At 44.2% G+C, this 15802-nt stretch overlaps 1 protein-coding gene across 1 annotated transcript in view; it reads left to right on the top strand.

The window, feature by feature from the left end:
• Positions 1 to 15802, top strand: part of REPS1 (RALBP1 associated Eps domain containing 1) — a 566482-nt gene that overhangs the window by 420869 nt on the left and 129811 nt on the right. Inside the window, 3 exon segments of the mRNA XM_029596463.1 lie at positions 5330 to 5431; positions 6974 to 7046; positions 7166 to 7284. Coding sequence (XP_029452323.1) covers positions 5330 to 5431; positions 6974 to 7046; positions 7166 to 7284 — 294 coding nt within the window.

Below are 15802 nucleotides of genomic sequence, written 5' to 3' on the forward strand. Positions count from 1 at the left end.
ACAGCTCGAGATTACCTACAGGTCTTCTGCCTCATGGCGTCCACTCTGGAGGTTGGTGCCATGGGTGCAGGCTCATATGAGACTGTTTGCACGCGCCCTTCTATCTCGATGGAGCCCACGATCACAGAACTACATACCGTACGCCTACCTCTACCGCCAGAGTGCGGTATCAGCTATGGTGGTGGTTGCAGCCCGGCCACATGAGCCGGGGGTCAAGAATGTCCTCCCCAACCTGGATTCTGCTCACCACAGATGCCAGCCTGAACGGATGGGGAGCACACTGCGAGGAACTCACCGCCCAAGGGCGTTGGACCAGGGAAGAGTCGAGGTGGAAACATCAACCGACTAGAGGCACGGGCAGTCAGGCTAGCGTGCCTGCGATTTGCTCACAGACTTCGCGACAGAGCGGTCAGAGTGATGTCAGACAATGCCACCACGGTGGCATACATCAATCGTCAGGGCGGGAACCCAGAAGCCGACAAGTGTCCCCTGGAAATAACTCCCCTGTATGATTTGTGCGGAAGCAATTCTCCAGGCATCTCCGCCGTCCACATTGCCGGGAAGGACAACACGACGGCGGACTTCCTCAGCAGAGAAAGCCTAAACCCGGGGGAGTGGCAGCTGTCACCCACAGCCTTTCAGATAATTGTGGATCACTGGAGGACGCCAGCCATGGACCTCTTAGCGGACAGGTCCAACGCTCAAGTACCCAGATATTTCAGCCGCAGGCGGGATCCTCGGGCTCAGGGGATCAATGCCCTGGTACAGCCGTGGCCTCAGGGGATCCTGCTGTACGCCTTTCCTCCATGGCCCCTGCTGGGCGCCATCTTACACAGGATTCAGCGACACAGAGGCCTAGTTCTAGTGGCCCCGGACTGGCCAAGAAGACCCTGGTACGCGGACATGAGAAGACTACTGGCAGGGAACCCTCTACCTCTGCCTCCCTACAGGGACCTGCTGCGGCAAGGTCCCATCCTCCACGAGGATCCAGCTCAATTCTCTCTTACGGTCTGGCCATTGAGAGGGCTCGACTGAAGAAAAGGGGATACTTGGAGCCGGTTATAGATACACTCCTCCGAGCACGCAAGTTCTCCACATCCCTAACATATATCAGGATCTGGAGAGTTTTTGAAGCCTGGTGCGACTCTCACGGCACCAACACGCATGCCGCTAAGATTCCTATCATTTTGGACTTCCTACAAGATGGACTTCAGAAGGGTCTGTCCCTCAGCTCCATCAAGGTTCAGGTAGCAGCGCTGTCTTGCTACGGTCCCAGGAGTGACGGCACCACCATTGCCAAACACCCAGACGTCTCAGGTTTCCTGAAAGGAGTCAAACACATTCGCCCGCCACTGAAGTGGCCAGTGCCCTTGTGGAATCTCAACCTAGTATTGGAATTTTTGGCGGGATCAGCTTCAGGCCCCTTCGAGGCCTGTCCCTCCGTTGTTAACCTTGAAGATGGTGTTCTTGCTGGCTGTGTATTCAGCACACCGCATCTCAGAGCTACAAGCACTATCTGTCGTGATCCATTTCTCAGAATCACTCCAGAGGCTATCCATCTTCGCACAGTGCCATCCTTTTTACCCAAGGTGGTCTCACACTTTCACCTCAACCAAACCATATCCTGCCTACCACGGAAGGTTTGAAGAAGTCTGAGGAAGGTCGAATGCTATGCCATCTCGACATCGGCAGACTGCTGTCCAGATACCTGGAAATGTCAGAAGCAGTACGAAAGACGGACCTCCTGTTCGTCCTGCACAGCGGGAAGAAGCTAGGGGAAGCGGCCTCACGGCCAACCATCGCCGGCTGGATTAAAGAAGTTATCAAGGCAGCCTACATAGAGGCGGGAAAACCACCGCCTCTACAGGTCAAAGTTCATTCTACCAGAGCACAATCGGCCTCTTGGGCAGAAGCTAAGCTGCTGTCGCCTGCAGAGATATGTAAAGCGGCGACGTGGTCCTCCCTCCATACCTTCTCCAGATTCTACCGTCTGGACGTCCAGGCCAGGGAGGACACTGCATTTGCGAGGGCAATCCTAAACGGCCCTCGGGCAGCCTCCCGCCCAGTCCGGGAGTAGCTTTTGTACATCCCATTTGTTTTGAGTCCATCTGCTACACGCTAGGAAATGTAGAGATTACTTACCTGATAATCTCGTTTTCCTTAGTGTATGCAGATGGACTCAGCATCCCGGCATACATGGGGATTCACCGACTCACGGTAAGCCATGTTTTCTTATAATAGGCCATCCACCCTGCCGGGTGTCGACGCCTTCCGGTTGAGAACATTGGCGGTCTCCAGCTACTATCAATCGGTCAGGGTAATCCTGTTCATTTCATTGATCGGTCAGCTACAGCTTTTGCAAGGAAGATTACTGAATGGCTGCACTTCCTGCAGGGGTATATGTACCCGTGCTGATGTCAGATCCATCTCCAACTGCTAGCACGAGCACACTATACCCATTTGTTTTGAGTCCATCTGCATACACTAAGGAAAACAAGATTATCAGGTAAGTAATCTCTACATTTTACCTGTCACAGGTGTGACATCTATATAATATAGGTATATAAATACACGTGCGTATTCGAATGCATGTTGTGTCAAATTTCAAAGCAATCGGTGAAGAACTTTCAGAGATTTAAGATTTGGAACAAACGAACATTTACATTTTTATTTATATAGATTAATTTCAGGAGTATACATTTTTCAAACAAACCTATTTCCAGCTTTTTAATCACTAAATCCTTGCAAACTTTTTTTACTCTCCATTTTTCTTCCTTTATTTGATTTTTTTTTTTTTTTAAACAAAATTTTGACGTGTTTGAGGTTTTTTTTACCTGGCAGTTTCCTCTTTTTACTTTGTGTTCAGTTAGAAATCAGGGCTGGAATTCGGCACCTTGAGCCTTCATCCTTATTTTATATCTCTACACCTCCTTAGCATACTTTAGTCCATTATAGTGACTGGAAGGGGGATAATAAGTAAATCTACAGCTGTAACACTAAATTTTCAAAAGGGAAACTTTGATAAAATGAGGAAAATAGAAAAAAACTGAAAGATGCAGGCAAAATGAATACCAGCATGGTTAAAAGGTGAGGTGCAAGAGGCTATTTTAACAAAAAAAAAATCCTCCAAAAATTGGAAGGAGGATCCATCTGAAGAAAATAGGAAAAACCATAAGCATTGTCAAGTTGAGTGTAAAACATTAATAAGTCAGGTGAAGAGAAAATTTGAAATGAAGTTGGCTGAAGAGGCAAAAACTCATAATAAAAACTTTTTAAAATATATCCAAAGCAAGAAACCTGTGAGGGAGTTGGTTGGACTGTTAGATGACCGAGGAGTTAAAGGGGCTCTTAGGGAAGATAAGACCACTGCAGAAAGACTAAATGAATTCTTCGCTTCCATGTTTACTAATGAGGATGTTGAGGAGATACCAGTTCCGGAGATGGTTTTCAAGGGTGATGAGTCAGATAAACTGAACCAAATCACTGTGAACCTGGAAGATGAAGTAGGCCAGATTGTCAAACTAAAGGGTAGCAAATCAACTGGACCGAATGGTATGCATCCTAGGGTACTGAAGGAATCCAAATAATGAAATTTCTGATCTATTAGTTAAAATTTGTAGACTATCATTAAAATCACCCATTGTACCTGAAGACGGGAGGGTGGCCAATGTAACCCCAATATTTAAAAAGGACTCCAGAGGCAAACCAGGAAACTATAGATCAGTCAGCCTGAATTCAGTGCTGGGAAAAATAGTGGAAACTATTCTAAAGATCAAAATCACAGAGCATATAGAAAAACATGGTTTAATGGAACACAGTCAACATGGATTTACACAAGGGAAGTCTTGCCTAACAAATCTGCTTCATTTTTTTGAAGGGGTTAATAAACGTGGATAAAGGTGAACCGGTAGACGGAGTGTATTTTGATTTTTAGAAGGCGTTTGACAAAGTCCCTCATGAGAGGCTTCTAAGAAAACTAAAATGTCATGGGATAGAAGGCAATGTGCTTTCGTGGATTACAACCTGATTAAAAGACAGGAAACAGAGAATAGGATTAAATGGTCAATTTTCTCAGTGGAAAAGGGTAAACAGTGGAGTGCCTCAGGGATTTATTTGTACTTGGATCGATGTTTTTCAATATTTTATTTATTTATTTATCGAGTTTTATATAAGAACATAAGAAAATGCCATACTGGGTCAGACCAAGGGTTCATCAAGCCCAGCATCCCTTTTCCAACAGTGGCCAATCCAGTCCATAAGAACCTGGCAAGTACCCAAAAACTAAGTCTATTCCATGTTACCATTGCTAATGGCAGTGGCTATTCTCTAAGTGAACATAATAGCAGGTAATGGACTTCTCCTCCAAGAACTTATCCAATCCTTTTTTAAACACCGCTGTACTAACTGCATTAACCCACATCCTCTGGCAACAAATTCCAGAGTTAATTGTGCGTTGAGTAAAAAAGAACTTTCTCTGATTAGTTTTAAATGTGCCCCATGCTAACTTCATGGAGTGCCCCCTAGTCTTTCTACTATCCGAAAGAGTAAATAACCGATTCACATCTATCCGTTCTAGACCTCTCATAATTTTAAACATCTCTATCATATCCCCCCCCAGCCATCTCTTCTCCAAGCTGAAACGTCCTAACCTCTTTAGTTTTTCCTCATAGGGGAGCTGTTCCATTCCCCTTATCATTTTGGTAGCCCTTCTCTGTACCTTCTCTATCGCAATTATATCTTTTTTGAGATGCAGCGACCAGAATTGTACACAGTATTCAAGGTGCGGTCTCACCATGGAGCGATACAGAGGCATTATGACATTTTCCGTTTTATTCACCATTCCCTTTCTAATAATTCCCAACATTCTGTTTGCTTTTTGACTGCCGCAACACACTGATCCAACGATTTCAATGAGTTATCACTATGACATCTAGATCTCTTTCTTGGGTTGTAGCACCTAATATGGAATCCAACATTGGGTAATTATAGCATGGGTTATTTTTCCCTATATGCATCACCTTGCCCTTATCCACATTAAATTTAATCTGCCATTTGGATGCCCAATTTTCCAGACTCACAAGGTCTTCCTGCAATTTACCACAATCTGCTTGTGATTTAACTACTCTGAATAATTTTGTGTCATCTGCAAATTTGATTATCTCACTCGTAGTATTTCTTTCCAGATCATTTATAAATATATTGAAAAGTAAGGGTCCCAATACAGATCCCTGAGGCACTCCACTCTCCACTCCCTTCCACTGAGAAATATAATATATGCTGCCCATGTACTTTACATTTTGTTAAAATATTTATTTATCTCTTTTTTCAGATCCCACTAATCCCACTAGCCCTTTACTTGTAAAGCCTCCCGAGCTTTCAGAAGAAAATAAGTTGCCTTCATCTGTGAAATTTGTAGCTGGAAACACAGCTGGTAAGTATTAAAAATAAAATAGAAAAACAAAAGGAAGACTGTCTTTAATATCGTCATTTAAAATAAAGCAGGTGTCAGAGTATTAGTCCTCTTAAGACAAGTAGGTTTTTCATGTCATGCAAGTGGGTCATATAATAATGCATGTTGCTTAGCAGAATGACATTACAGAGCTTTATGGAAGTCTATTGGTGGTGTCAGCAGTTTGCCTTTGCTCCTTTGGGCTCTCAGCAGGAAAAATCAGCTACACAGACCCACCCTTTTCCTTGTTAAGTTGAAGCTTAACTCATAAAATAACCGAGGAGACTTGTGCAGAACAACTGCGCAGGAACTCCTGAGCATGCTCAGAAAGACTTCTGGACCTTCTGAGCTCAAAGAGCATGTTCCACATTAGCATCATCAAATGATGATACTCAGTTGTATGGCTGATTTGTCCAGCTGTTAACAGAGAAGACTGGCAAATGAGATCTGAGAGAAGCTCTAGAGCTGCTGCAGCACGGGAAGTCCTACGATTATACAGAAAAATCTTCTAATCTTTTCCATCCAAACTCTCTCTTCTGTACTGAGTTTGTCTTGATTAAATTGTAAGCTCTGTAGAGGAAGGACTGTCTTTTATGTGTGTTTGTGCAGTTCTGCATATTTCTAGTAGTGCCACAGAAATTAGTAGTCATCTTGTTTTCCTGTAGTTTCCTTTTAGTATCTTCTGTGTAAAATGTTATAATGTAATCTTCAGAATGAGCTTGCAGTATTTTCAGGTCAAAACTGCATCTTTTTAAGCTTGCTTTTCCTGATAATTAGATTTTTCCCACTTAATTTTCTTTAGCCCATCTAATGATTTTCCTATTCTTTATATACATTTTGTAAAGTTCCCTATGTAGGGTGCTGTATGAGAAATGAAGTAATTTCTAAATTTGGGAAAACCAAATTTTAAGTTGCTTTTATTTAAACAAGGCCCTCTTGTTCAATTAAACAGTAGAATTTTATGTAGCAAACCAGAAGGCCATTGACTTATGATTCAATTGATATTGCTTTTTATATAATTCATTTTATCATTTTTTCTTATATAGAATTAAAGATCAGCCAATTGTGGATAATATCTTTTACTGGATCAGCTCAATGCATTAGTAACTACCTTCCAAGGGCCATGCCCCTTTCCTCAAATAAGTTCATTGATCTGAGCAATGAGCACAACCTTTGAAAGCTAATCACAAATATATTAATCCATAAAAAGGTTGTCACCCACAGTTTGTTGATCATGAATTTTGCCTAGCTAAGTGGACTAACAGTAATCACTACTGTTTTGGTTTTTTTTTTTTCATGGTAAATTAGGTGTTGTATGCTACATTTCTCTGATTATACAGGCTCGGATATAGATAAGTTATCCACAAAAAAATGTATTTTTCCTTGTCTTATTTTTGAATTGAGATTGATTAATTAAATATTGCTGAAGTGTCCTCTCCACTCCTTGTTAATACACAGTATAATTGAAGCCGAGTGATTTGTGAATGGGCAAAGACAGTTAATTGTACATTTTCTCTTTTCTAGCAGATGGCTATAGTAGTTCAGACTCATTTACTTCAGACCCTGAGCAGATTGGAAATAATGTGACCCGGCAAAGGTCAGTAATCAATATTGAAGATGCTTAACATCAGTTTCAATGAAAGCTAAAACCTAACTCATTTATATAAACAATATATTACAAATGTCGTCATCTCGTACAACAAAACTGTTTTGCAGGTCACATTCAGGAACCTCTCCTGATACCACTGCACCACCACCACCCCCTCCCAGACCTCATGCTTCACATTCTCGATCATCATCTTTAGATATGAACAGGACTTTTGCTGTCACTACAGGTTGGTAGATAACAGAAAAGATAAAACTTCATGTTTTTATATTCTGCTAGCCCTGAAGATTTTATTCCTGTACAATGAATTGGATATACCTACAGAGAAGAAAATATATAAAAAGATTATACCAAGTATGTATGGGTTTTTTGGGAGGGTTTTTTTGGCCTGGTAGTTCCTCTCTTAGCTGTTTAGCTCAATCAGATCCAATGCTAGCATTTTGGCATAATGAGCCTTCCTCTAAAACTACCCAGGGATTTCTCCTCTATTTTAATAAATCCTAACTCCCACAGATCATAGTCTGGTCATTGTAGCAATGAGCCCTGAGGCTGGGAGCCATGTAGTAGGGCTCTTTGTGGAACTTTGTAGCATGGGCTCTAAATTTATGCACCAAGTATCTCCTTTACGATGACCATGACTCTGCAGCATCCCCAGCTGACCTAGCATGCAGAAGGCCCAATCTGGGAATCAAACCAGAGACCCTCTACATGGTAGTGCAGGCACTGGGCCATGAGGCCATCCACACTGTTTTTTTAATGTATTTGTAAAAAATAGATTGAATTAATGTGTTTTTTAATGTATTCAGAAAATTCTTCGGGCAGGCCTTCGTCGGGCCCGACGAAGACAATTCCTTGCCCTGAAAAATAAAGCCCTAGAGATTGGGGCGACTTTTTATTTGAAATTTCCTTCAAAGTGCTATAGTAACTTTCAGGGCAAAAAATTCATATTCTCTGATCCCACACATTTGGAGACTTTCTTAGATGATAAAACTGAGACAAAAGAGAATCTAATAACAGCTAATAAGTAAGGCCATAAGTTAAAGGTAGATGCATTCTCCACTCCTCAGTTGTATTATTGGGAAATATGAGAAATAATTTCCTTAAATGTTTATTGTATGTTGTACATAAGATTCCTTAATTTACTTTCTGATTGTTTGTTTTAAAATTGAAAATCTTCAATAAAGAAAGCATGACAAAAAAAAAGAATTCTGAAAGGCAGTGTAAGAAAATAAAATTTATTTTAGTTTTGTGCTATGCAAATAATTCTTGAACTTGAATTTACCAGTTGCAGTTTTAGAATCCTTTTTTCAATGACCCAAAAGCCTGAAATTGTAAAGTTTATTTAACTTTTATATTTCTGAATCATTGTTTTCAATAGCATTTGCTTATAATCATGTTAAGATGCTGTACATTATCCGTTTATAAAAATTAAATTGGTCTTCATGGTCTTTAGCTACTGGCAAAATACACTTTCTGTCACAAGACAACATGAAAAACTATACCAAAAGAAATCACATTTTTTCTTTCTATAAATAAAATTAATGGTATTTTTCTTTTTTTTTGTGCAAGACAAACTTAAGCAGTTATTTTTGTTGAATGACAAGTAGGGTACAGCTGATGCACATAGACGACTCAAAGTACCGAGCATTAAGGATTTCCTCAGAGCTTTCAAGGAAAACTTTCTTGGCATGCATGGTAGTTTCACACAACTCCTCAGTTCATAACTTTCCTGTAGAAAGAAAATGACCATGCACTGGACCATTCTTATAGCCACTCTGGACTGCCAACCAGTCCTTTTTTTTTTTTTTAATTTCCTTTAAGCTTTTTAGTTGCTGTACCTACTCTTCTGAGTATAATTTTTAATTGGATATTCTTATGCTTTTCCTATCAGTTGGCTTAGGCTTTTGTTACTTCAGATTTCTTAGTGTTTTGTCTGTTGCTGTACACCTATCACATGGGTTTGTGTTAGCTTTATTGAACTGTATTCAGGGCTAGCCACTCAACCATGAAGATTTTCTCTTCAGAACATTTTTTGCTTTAAGAAAAATTTCTTAGCATAACTGAGAAGCAGTGGCTTCAAAAAGCACAAAGTGCTTGCAGAAAATTTAATTCTAAAACTTGGAAACTACCTTTCCCAATAAATGGTCAAGGCAGAGTGCAATTAAAAACAAAACAAATAACACAAAGCAAGAAAAAAACATGGATAAAAGGCATTACAATGTAAAACATACATAATAGATACATTGACATCCAAAAAATATAAAATAGTAATAAACCACAGTTAAAACAGCAATTAAACACAAAAGGACTTTAAAAAGCCAAGTCTTAACCAGTCATTGAAATTGCAAATTTAGAGTAACCTTATCTCCCATGCAGGGAGTAGAGGCAGAGCATGCAAATCTGTCTCATGTGTATCCTGAAAACCTGTCTGTTATGTTTGTGGCCCTAGAGGACTGCAGTTGACCACCCTGCCCTAGGGAGTGAATGCCATAATTGAAGTATGCAGCACATGATGAGGTACACAGTAGTACCTCCTGGGCTGACCTCAAGGCTTTGGACGGAGCATAATGCGAGATGATTCCTTAACTACAGTATCTCTGCCCTGGCTGGTTCAAAGCCCTAAAAACTAATATTTCTTAGCGTCCAGAGAAATGAATTCAGAAGCAGTGGGTTATGCACCTCTACCAGCAGATGGAGACTGAGCAAAGCCAATATCACAGTATATATACTCCTGCCATGTCATCAGCCTGCCAGTATTCTCCGTCTCCAGCAGATGGTGGATGTGCATCTCCCTACTGGGATTGTTTCAAGTTTTAGAAAGAGAAAAAGGAGGACATTTAATATGCTCCGCTCTCTTGCAGTGATACCAGTTGATCCCCTCCCCCAGTTGAAAATTCCTGAAGTGATTTCCGAGGTCTGGTAGCTGTTTTTTTCAGCCAGCATGGATTTAGCTATTCAAACAGCTGAAAGGCAGCGGGTTCAAGAAGCCGAGTGTGGCGGTGATGGTATATGTCCTCTCCCCCCCCCCCCAGCCGGAGACTGTCTCTGTAGTCAGCCAGGACAAGCTGAGCTCAGGTAAAGCTTAAAAAAAATAATCCAGAGAACAGAGAAGGGTTTTTTTTCAGTAGGGCTTCCTTCGGTCTCCATGCTTCTCCATGCCGATTCGGTTTGTTCCCGCCCCCGAGAGAGATTAAGGGACGTGGGCAGCCTGGTGGGTTGAGCAGCCTTTTTGGGCTAGGCCTTGCCCTTGGCTTTTTTCTGTGCACCCCATAGTAAGTCGTGGCATCGTTTTCCTGTGTGCTAGGCCGCTCTCTTCAAGACCGTCTTTTCGTGTGAGTGTGTCCGGCTGTGCATCCAAATTGGGCATCTGTGTTAGGCATGCATTTACTTGTACACCTAATTTGGGCTGCATTGAGGGCGTTCGGTTTTGTGGGTGCTCATCAAGCACAGGGTTGTGTCCTTAAGTTTGGGATGTCTAAGTTTGGGACCCCTAAACTTTGGACGCCTAAATTTTGGACACATATTTTACCGCATGAATTCAGCTGGAGACACACACTTCAGTCACCTGTTAAGCATACTGTAAGACTGATGGTATCTATAGCTAAGAAACCTAAGCGCTTTCCCTCTGTGCTGTCTTCATATTCAGACATCTCAGCCTCATTCCTTCTATCTTTTGCCAGTGCTGCTTAGAGGCTCAGGGAGAGCCCAACCTGATGAGGGCCTGGGTAAAGACATGTCAGGAGGGGTGCCTGACCTTGGAACTCCCTTCTGGTTCATCAGCAGAGGAGGGTAGCTCAGTGGGCACAGCACAGGTGCCTTCTGGTTTTGGCTTGGATCTTTTTGCCTTTTCTTAGGTGGAAATTTTTCAAGGATTGCAATCCTTTCTTCAGGCGCAGTCCTCAGCCCAACCAATCTTCCCAGGTCAGAGTTGCAGGTGGTTACCTCCCATGCACCTGTTACTGCTGTTAAGTGCTGAAGTACACCTAGATCGGCAGCCGGTCTTCTCTATAGAGATCCAGATGGTACAGATGATGAGACCAATCCTTATTCCCTGGAGGATGGGGAAATTCCTTTGGGACTGGAAACGTGTAGGACTATGTTGCAGTTCTTTCATAGAGATGAGTTACTGGCTCTGATTTCCCAGATATTAAAGATGCTGGGAGTACCTGGGGCTGATTCCATGTCTGAGCCAAATAAAAATCCCATTTTGGTTTCTTTGCATAAAGCCTCTTGTTTTTTCTCTATTATGGAGAGCATTCAAGAATTGATTGATCTTGAGTGGGGTGCCCTGGAGGCTAATTTCAAAGGGGGTCGAGTCTTGGAAGGCCTGTACCCCCATAGATTCAGTGGCGAGAGAGCGGTTGTGTTTTCTGAAAGTTGATGCGCTTGTGTGTGCTGTCTCCAAGCAGATGACTATCCCCGTAGGGAGGAGTGACCTTTGAAGGATGTGCATGATAGGACTGTTTATCCTTAAGCAAGTATTTGAAGCAGTGGCAATGACCTTGCAGATAGCTTCTTGATATTCCTGGTGGCTCACTCCTGTTTAATTCTCTCTCAGGAGGTCGATGAATTTGGAGTTTCTCCCAGGGCAAGCAGGATGGTAGTCCTCACATGTGGGTGATGTCATCAGACGGAGCCCTGTCACGGAACACTTTTGTCAAAGTTTCTAGAACTTTGACTGGCACACCGAGCATGCCCAGCATGCCATAATCCCTGTAGCCACAGGGGTCTCCCTTCAGTCTCTCTTTTTCCGCGCTGCAGTTTGCCTCGTGGATTAGGAGCTCTGAGATTTCTCTCACCTTTTTTCCTCACGGAAAAACTTGGTTTTACTTCGTAAATTAAGCCCAGCGGTAAAAAGAGGCGCTAGGGACACTAGCGCGTCCCTAGCGCCTCTTTTCGGACAGGAGCGGCAGCTGTCAGCGGGTTTGACAGCCGACGCTCAATTTTGCCAGCGTCGGTTCTCGAGCCCGCTGATAGCCACGGGTTCGGAAACCGGATGCCAGCAAAATTTGAGCGTCTGGCTTTCAAGCCGCGGGCCGATTTCTTTTATTTTTTTAAACTTTCGGGACCTTTCTTAATATCGCCATGATATTAAGTCGGAGGGTGCACAGAAAAGCAGTTTTTACTGCTTTTTTGTGCACTTTCCCGGTGCCCGGAGAAATTAGCACCTAGCTTTGGGTAGCCGCTAATTTCTGAAAGTAAAATGTGCGGCTTGGCTGCACATTTTACTTAATGAATCGCGCGGGAATATCTAATAGGGCCATCAACATGCATTTGCATGTTGCGGGCGCTGTTAGGTTCGGGGGGTTGGATGCGCTATTACCCCTTGCTAAATAAGGGGTAAAGCTAGCATGTTAAACGTGTGTCCATATGCCGGCTAACAGTGCGCTTCGTCGGAGTGCACTGTACTGTATCGGCCTGCTTGTTACATACTCAATCCGACCCTGCATTCCTCCGTGACCGAGTGGTTTAACGTATTCAACTTCATATCCTTCTTAAAGTAGACGTTGCATCTCACCTTACTCAGAATATACTCTGTCCATTTTTCCCAACACCTCTGTCTCACTAAAGCGAGAGGGTTTTTCCACTCCTTGGACAGTAATAGTGCACTTGCATTCTATCTAGATCGCACTACACGCCATAGGAATTCCATCTAACTCTTTCCTTCTGTGGCAAGAGTCAAGCTGCGAGTTCCAGTGGGCAAACAGACCTATTCCTCCTAATTGACGGTCTGTATCTCTTTTCCTACCAACAAGCAAGCATTTCACTACAACACTGTGTTGCGTCCGTCCCAGCCTCAATAGCTTCCCCTCGGCCGCTGCTGCTTGTACATATTTATCAGGCTGCAACCTGGAGCTCTCTCCATACCTTCGCAGCCCATTACTGCTTAGATATGACTAGCCGGCATGCTCCATGTTTGGCCAGTCTGTCTACTCTTAATCTTTTCGGTTTAACTACCCAACATCCTTCCACCAACTGTTACGGCTTTCAGGATGCCCTCCGTTCCAAATTCCACCCCCATCATTGCGCCTTTCGCGTGTCTTGGGTGCATTTGGTGCACTCTCGGGCATCCTCAGCTCGGTACTCACCCATATGTGAGGGCTACCATCCTCCTTGTCCTGTGAGAAAGCAAGTGTTGCTTACCTGTAACAGGTGTTCTCACAGGACAGCAGGATGTTAGTCCTCATAAAACCCACCTGCCACCCCGCGGAGTTGGGTCTGTATACGTTTTTACTTTTATTTTAGTTTTGCTTGCGCTTTTAGCTATAAGACGAGACTGAGGGAGACACTTGTGGCTCACAGGGATAATTGCAGGCTGAGCATGCTCAGTGCACTCAGTGTGCCAGTGTCAGTCATAGCTTTGTAGAAACTTTGACAGAAAAGTTTTCGGTACAGGGCTCCATCCTGTAATGTCACTCATATGTGAGGACTAACATCCTGCTGTCCTGTGAGAACACCTGTTACAGGTAAGCAACACTTGCTATATCTTTAAATAAGTGGGTCCCAAAGTGAGGAATTCTCTTCCACTGTAACTGTGTTCCATTTTAGATGTGAGAGAGTTCTATAAGAGTTTAAAATATCTTTTTATGCAAGCTTTCAACTAGGTTTTGTTTTATGTATTGTCTTATTTCCTAGCGTGTAGCAGATGGACTCAGGACCAATGGGTATAGTGTACTCCTGATAGCAGTTGGAGACGGACCAGATTTTATTCTGACGTCAGCCCTAGTACATATACCCCTGCAGGAAGTGCAGCTCTTCAGTATTTTCCGACTCCATAGCAGTTAGGGACTACCTGCACGCTCTCCCAACGTTAGAGCAAAATTCAACGGAGAAAACCCAAAATAAGAAATTTTACCTCAACAGCGAGCCCTGCTCTCCTGCGGTGATACCCTCGGGACCCTCCCCCAGTCGAGAATTCCCGAGGTGATTTCCGTGGTCCCTCGGAGGTGAGCCTCGGTCCGGCGGCCGACCCTCGGCGAGGACCTAGCCCCCGATTTCGGGCGTGGTTGAGGCAGCGGGTGCAACCACCGGCGCGGCAGTGAAGGTATTTGCCCTCTCCCCCCGCAGCCGGAGACCACCCGGAGCGAAACCGGGAAGCACCGAGACAAGGTAAGGTAGAAATCTTCTTAAAAGACTCCGGTCTCCAAAGCTCGAGGAGTCGCACAGGTCGCCGGCCGGGACCAGTGCCACCGGGTTGATCCGCCCTAGCAGAGCTAGGCCCCGGTTAGATCCAAGGGTCCTCCCATGTGGAGACCCTCCGAGGTGGTCGTCATATTGTCCGCGTGGTCGCTGTCACCATTTTGGCTCTGTCCGCCACCATTTCGAGCCGTGCGCACAGAGACGAGCCGTGCGCACAAATTCCTTGTACGCACAAGTGCCAAGCGCACAAGCGACGCGCCTAACCATGCGCTTACTGGGCCGGGCGCATAACTCTGACCTGTGCGCACATCTATCTACGCGCGTAACTTTTCAACGCACGCTGGAGCGCACAACTGTGCGATATGCGCACAAGCCAGGGCACCGCCAGGAAAACAAATTCAAAGCTCAGGGCCTCTGCCCAGCATGCCACCTAGAGCTGCACAGCATGAGGAGGCCACAGCCTTGGGTATACAGTGCAATAAGGCCCCAGGGGACCCAAATCATGGCCCCCCTCAAAAAGGGGCTCCCCAGGGACACGTCGCTCCTCAGTCTAGACCCAGCATCTATCTCCTGGGTGGAATTCTTCAAAGGCCTGCATACCTTCGTTGTGAGAGAGTTCTATAAGAGTTTAAAATATCTTTTTATGCAAGCTTTCAACTAGGTTTTGTTTTATGTATTGTCTTGTTTTATTTTGTTATATTTATATTATGAACTATGTTTATGTATTTTGTATTCCACATAGACTTGCTAGTGCTGCGAATAGCGGGCTATAAGTAATCTTTAAATAAAATATAGGATATTGGTGCTTCAAGCTTCTAGACTATTCATCCCAAAATATAAATATTTTGAAGGCAAAAAGATAGTTCTCACAGGACAAGCAGGATGGTTGTCCTCACAAATGGGTGACATCGAGGATGGAGCCCACCACGGAAAACTTCTGTCAAAGTTTAAACAGAACTTTGACTGGCCCCTACTGGGCATGCCCAGCAAGGCACTGACCCTGCAGCCAGCAGGGGTCTCCCTCCAGTCTTCTTTTTTCCACGCAGCAGTTGCCACGCGGTGAAAGGAGCTCCCTTACCACGTTCCTGACAGGAATTCGGTACTTTTCTTTCCGAAGAAAATTTGCCCCTCAGGGGTCTCCCTTCGACAAATTTTTGTCACCTTCGCGGAAACCGGTAAGCTTTTTGTCTTTTTTTCCTCGACTACTGTCGAATTTGGCCCTCGAGGCCTGTTGGCACTTACCGAGCCCGCGACTAAATTTGGCCTTAAGCCATGGCGACGGGGTTCCGTCGATGTCCGGATTGTACCCAGACTATGTCAATCACAGACCCCCATAGGGTTTGTGTTTTGTGTTTGGGTAGTGAGCATGATGTCCTGACTTGCACCAAATGTGCCCTAATGACACCTAAGGGTCGCAAGGCCAGGATGGAGAAGATGGGGCTCCTCTTCCATGCACCCACCCCAACGCCATCGATAGCATCGACGTCATCGGAACCGGCACCTTCGAAATTGCACCACCATCGTCAACCCTCCGGTGACCGGCCACCATCGATGACTTCTCGGCCGTCGACTCCTGTCCCCTCCCCGGATGGGCGAGGAGACCGGAA

This window comes from Rhinatrema bivittatum, chromosome 3 (assembly GCF_901001135.1).
Source record: "Rhinatrema bivittatum chromosome 3, aRhiBiv1.1, whole genome shotgun sequence".
NCBI classification, from domain to species: domain Eukaryota; kingdom Metazoa; phylum Chordata; class Amphibia; order Gymnophiona; family Rhinatrematidae; genus Rhinatrema; species Rhinatrema bivittatum.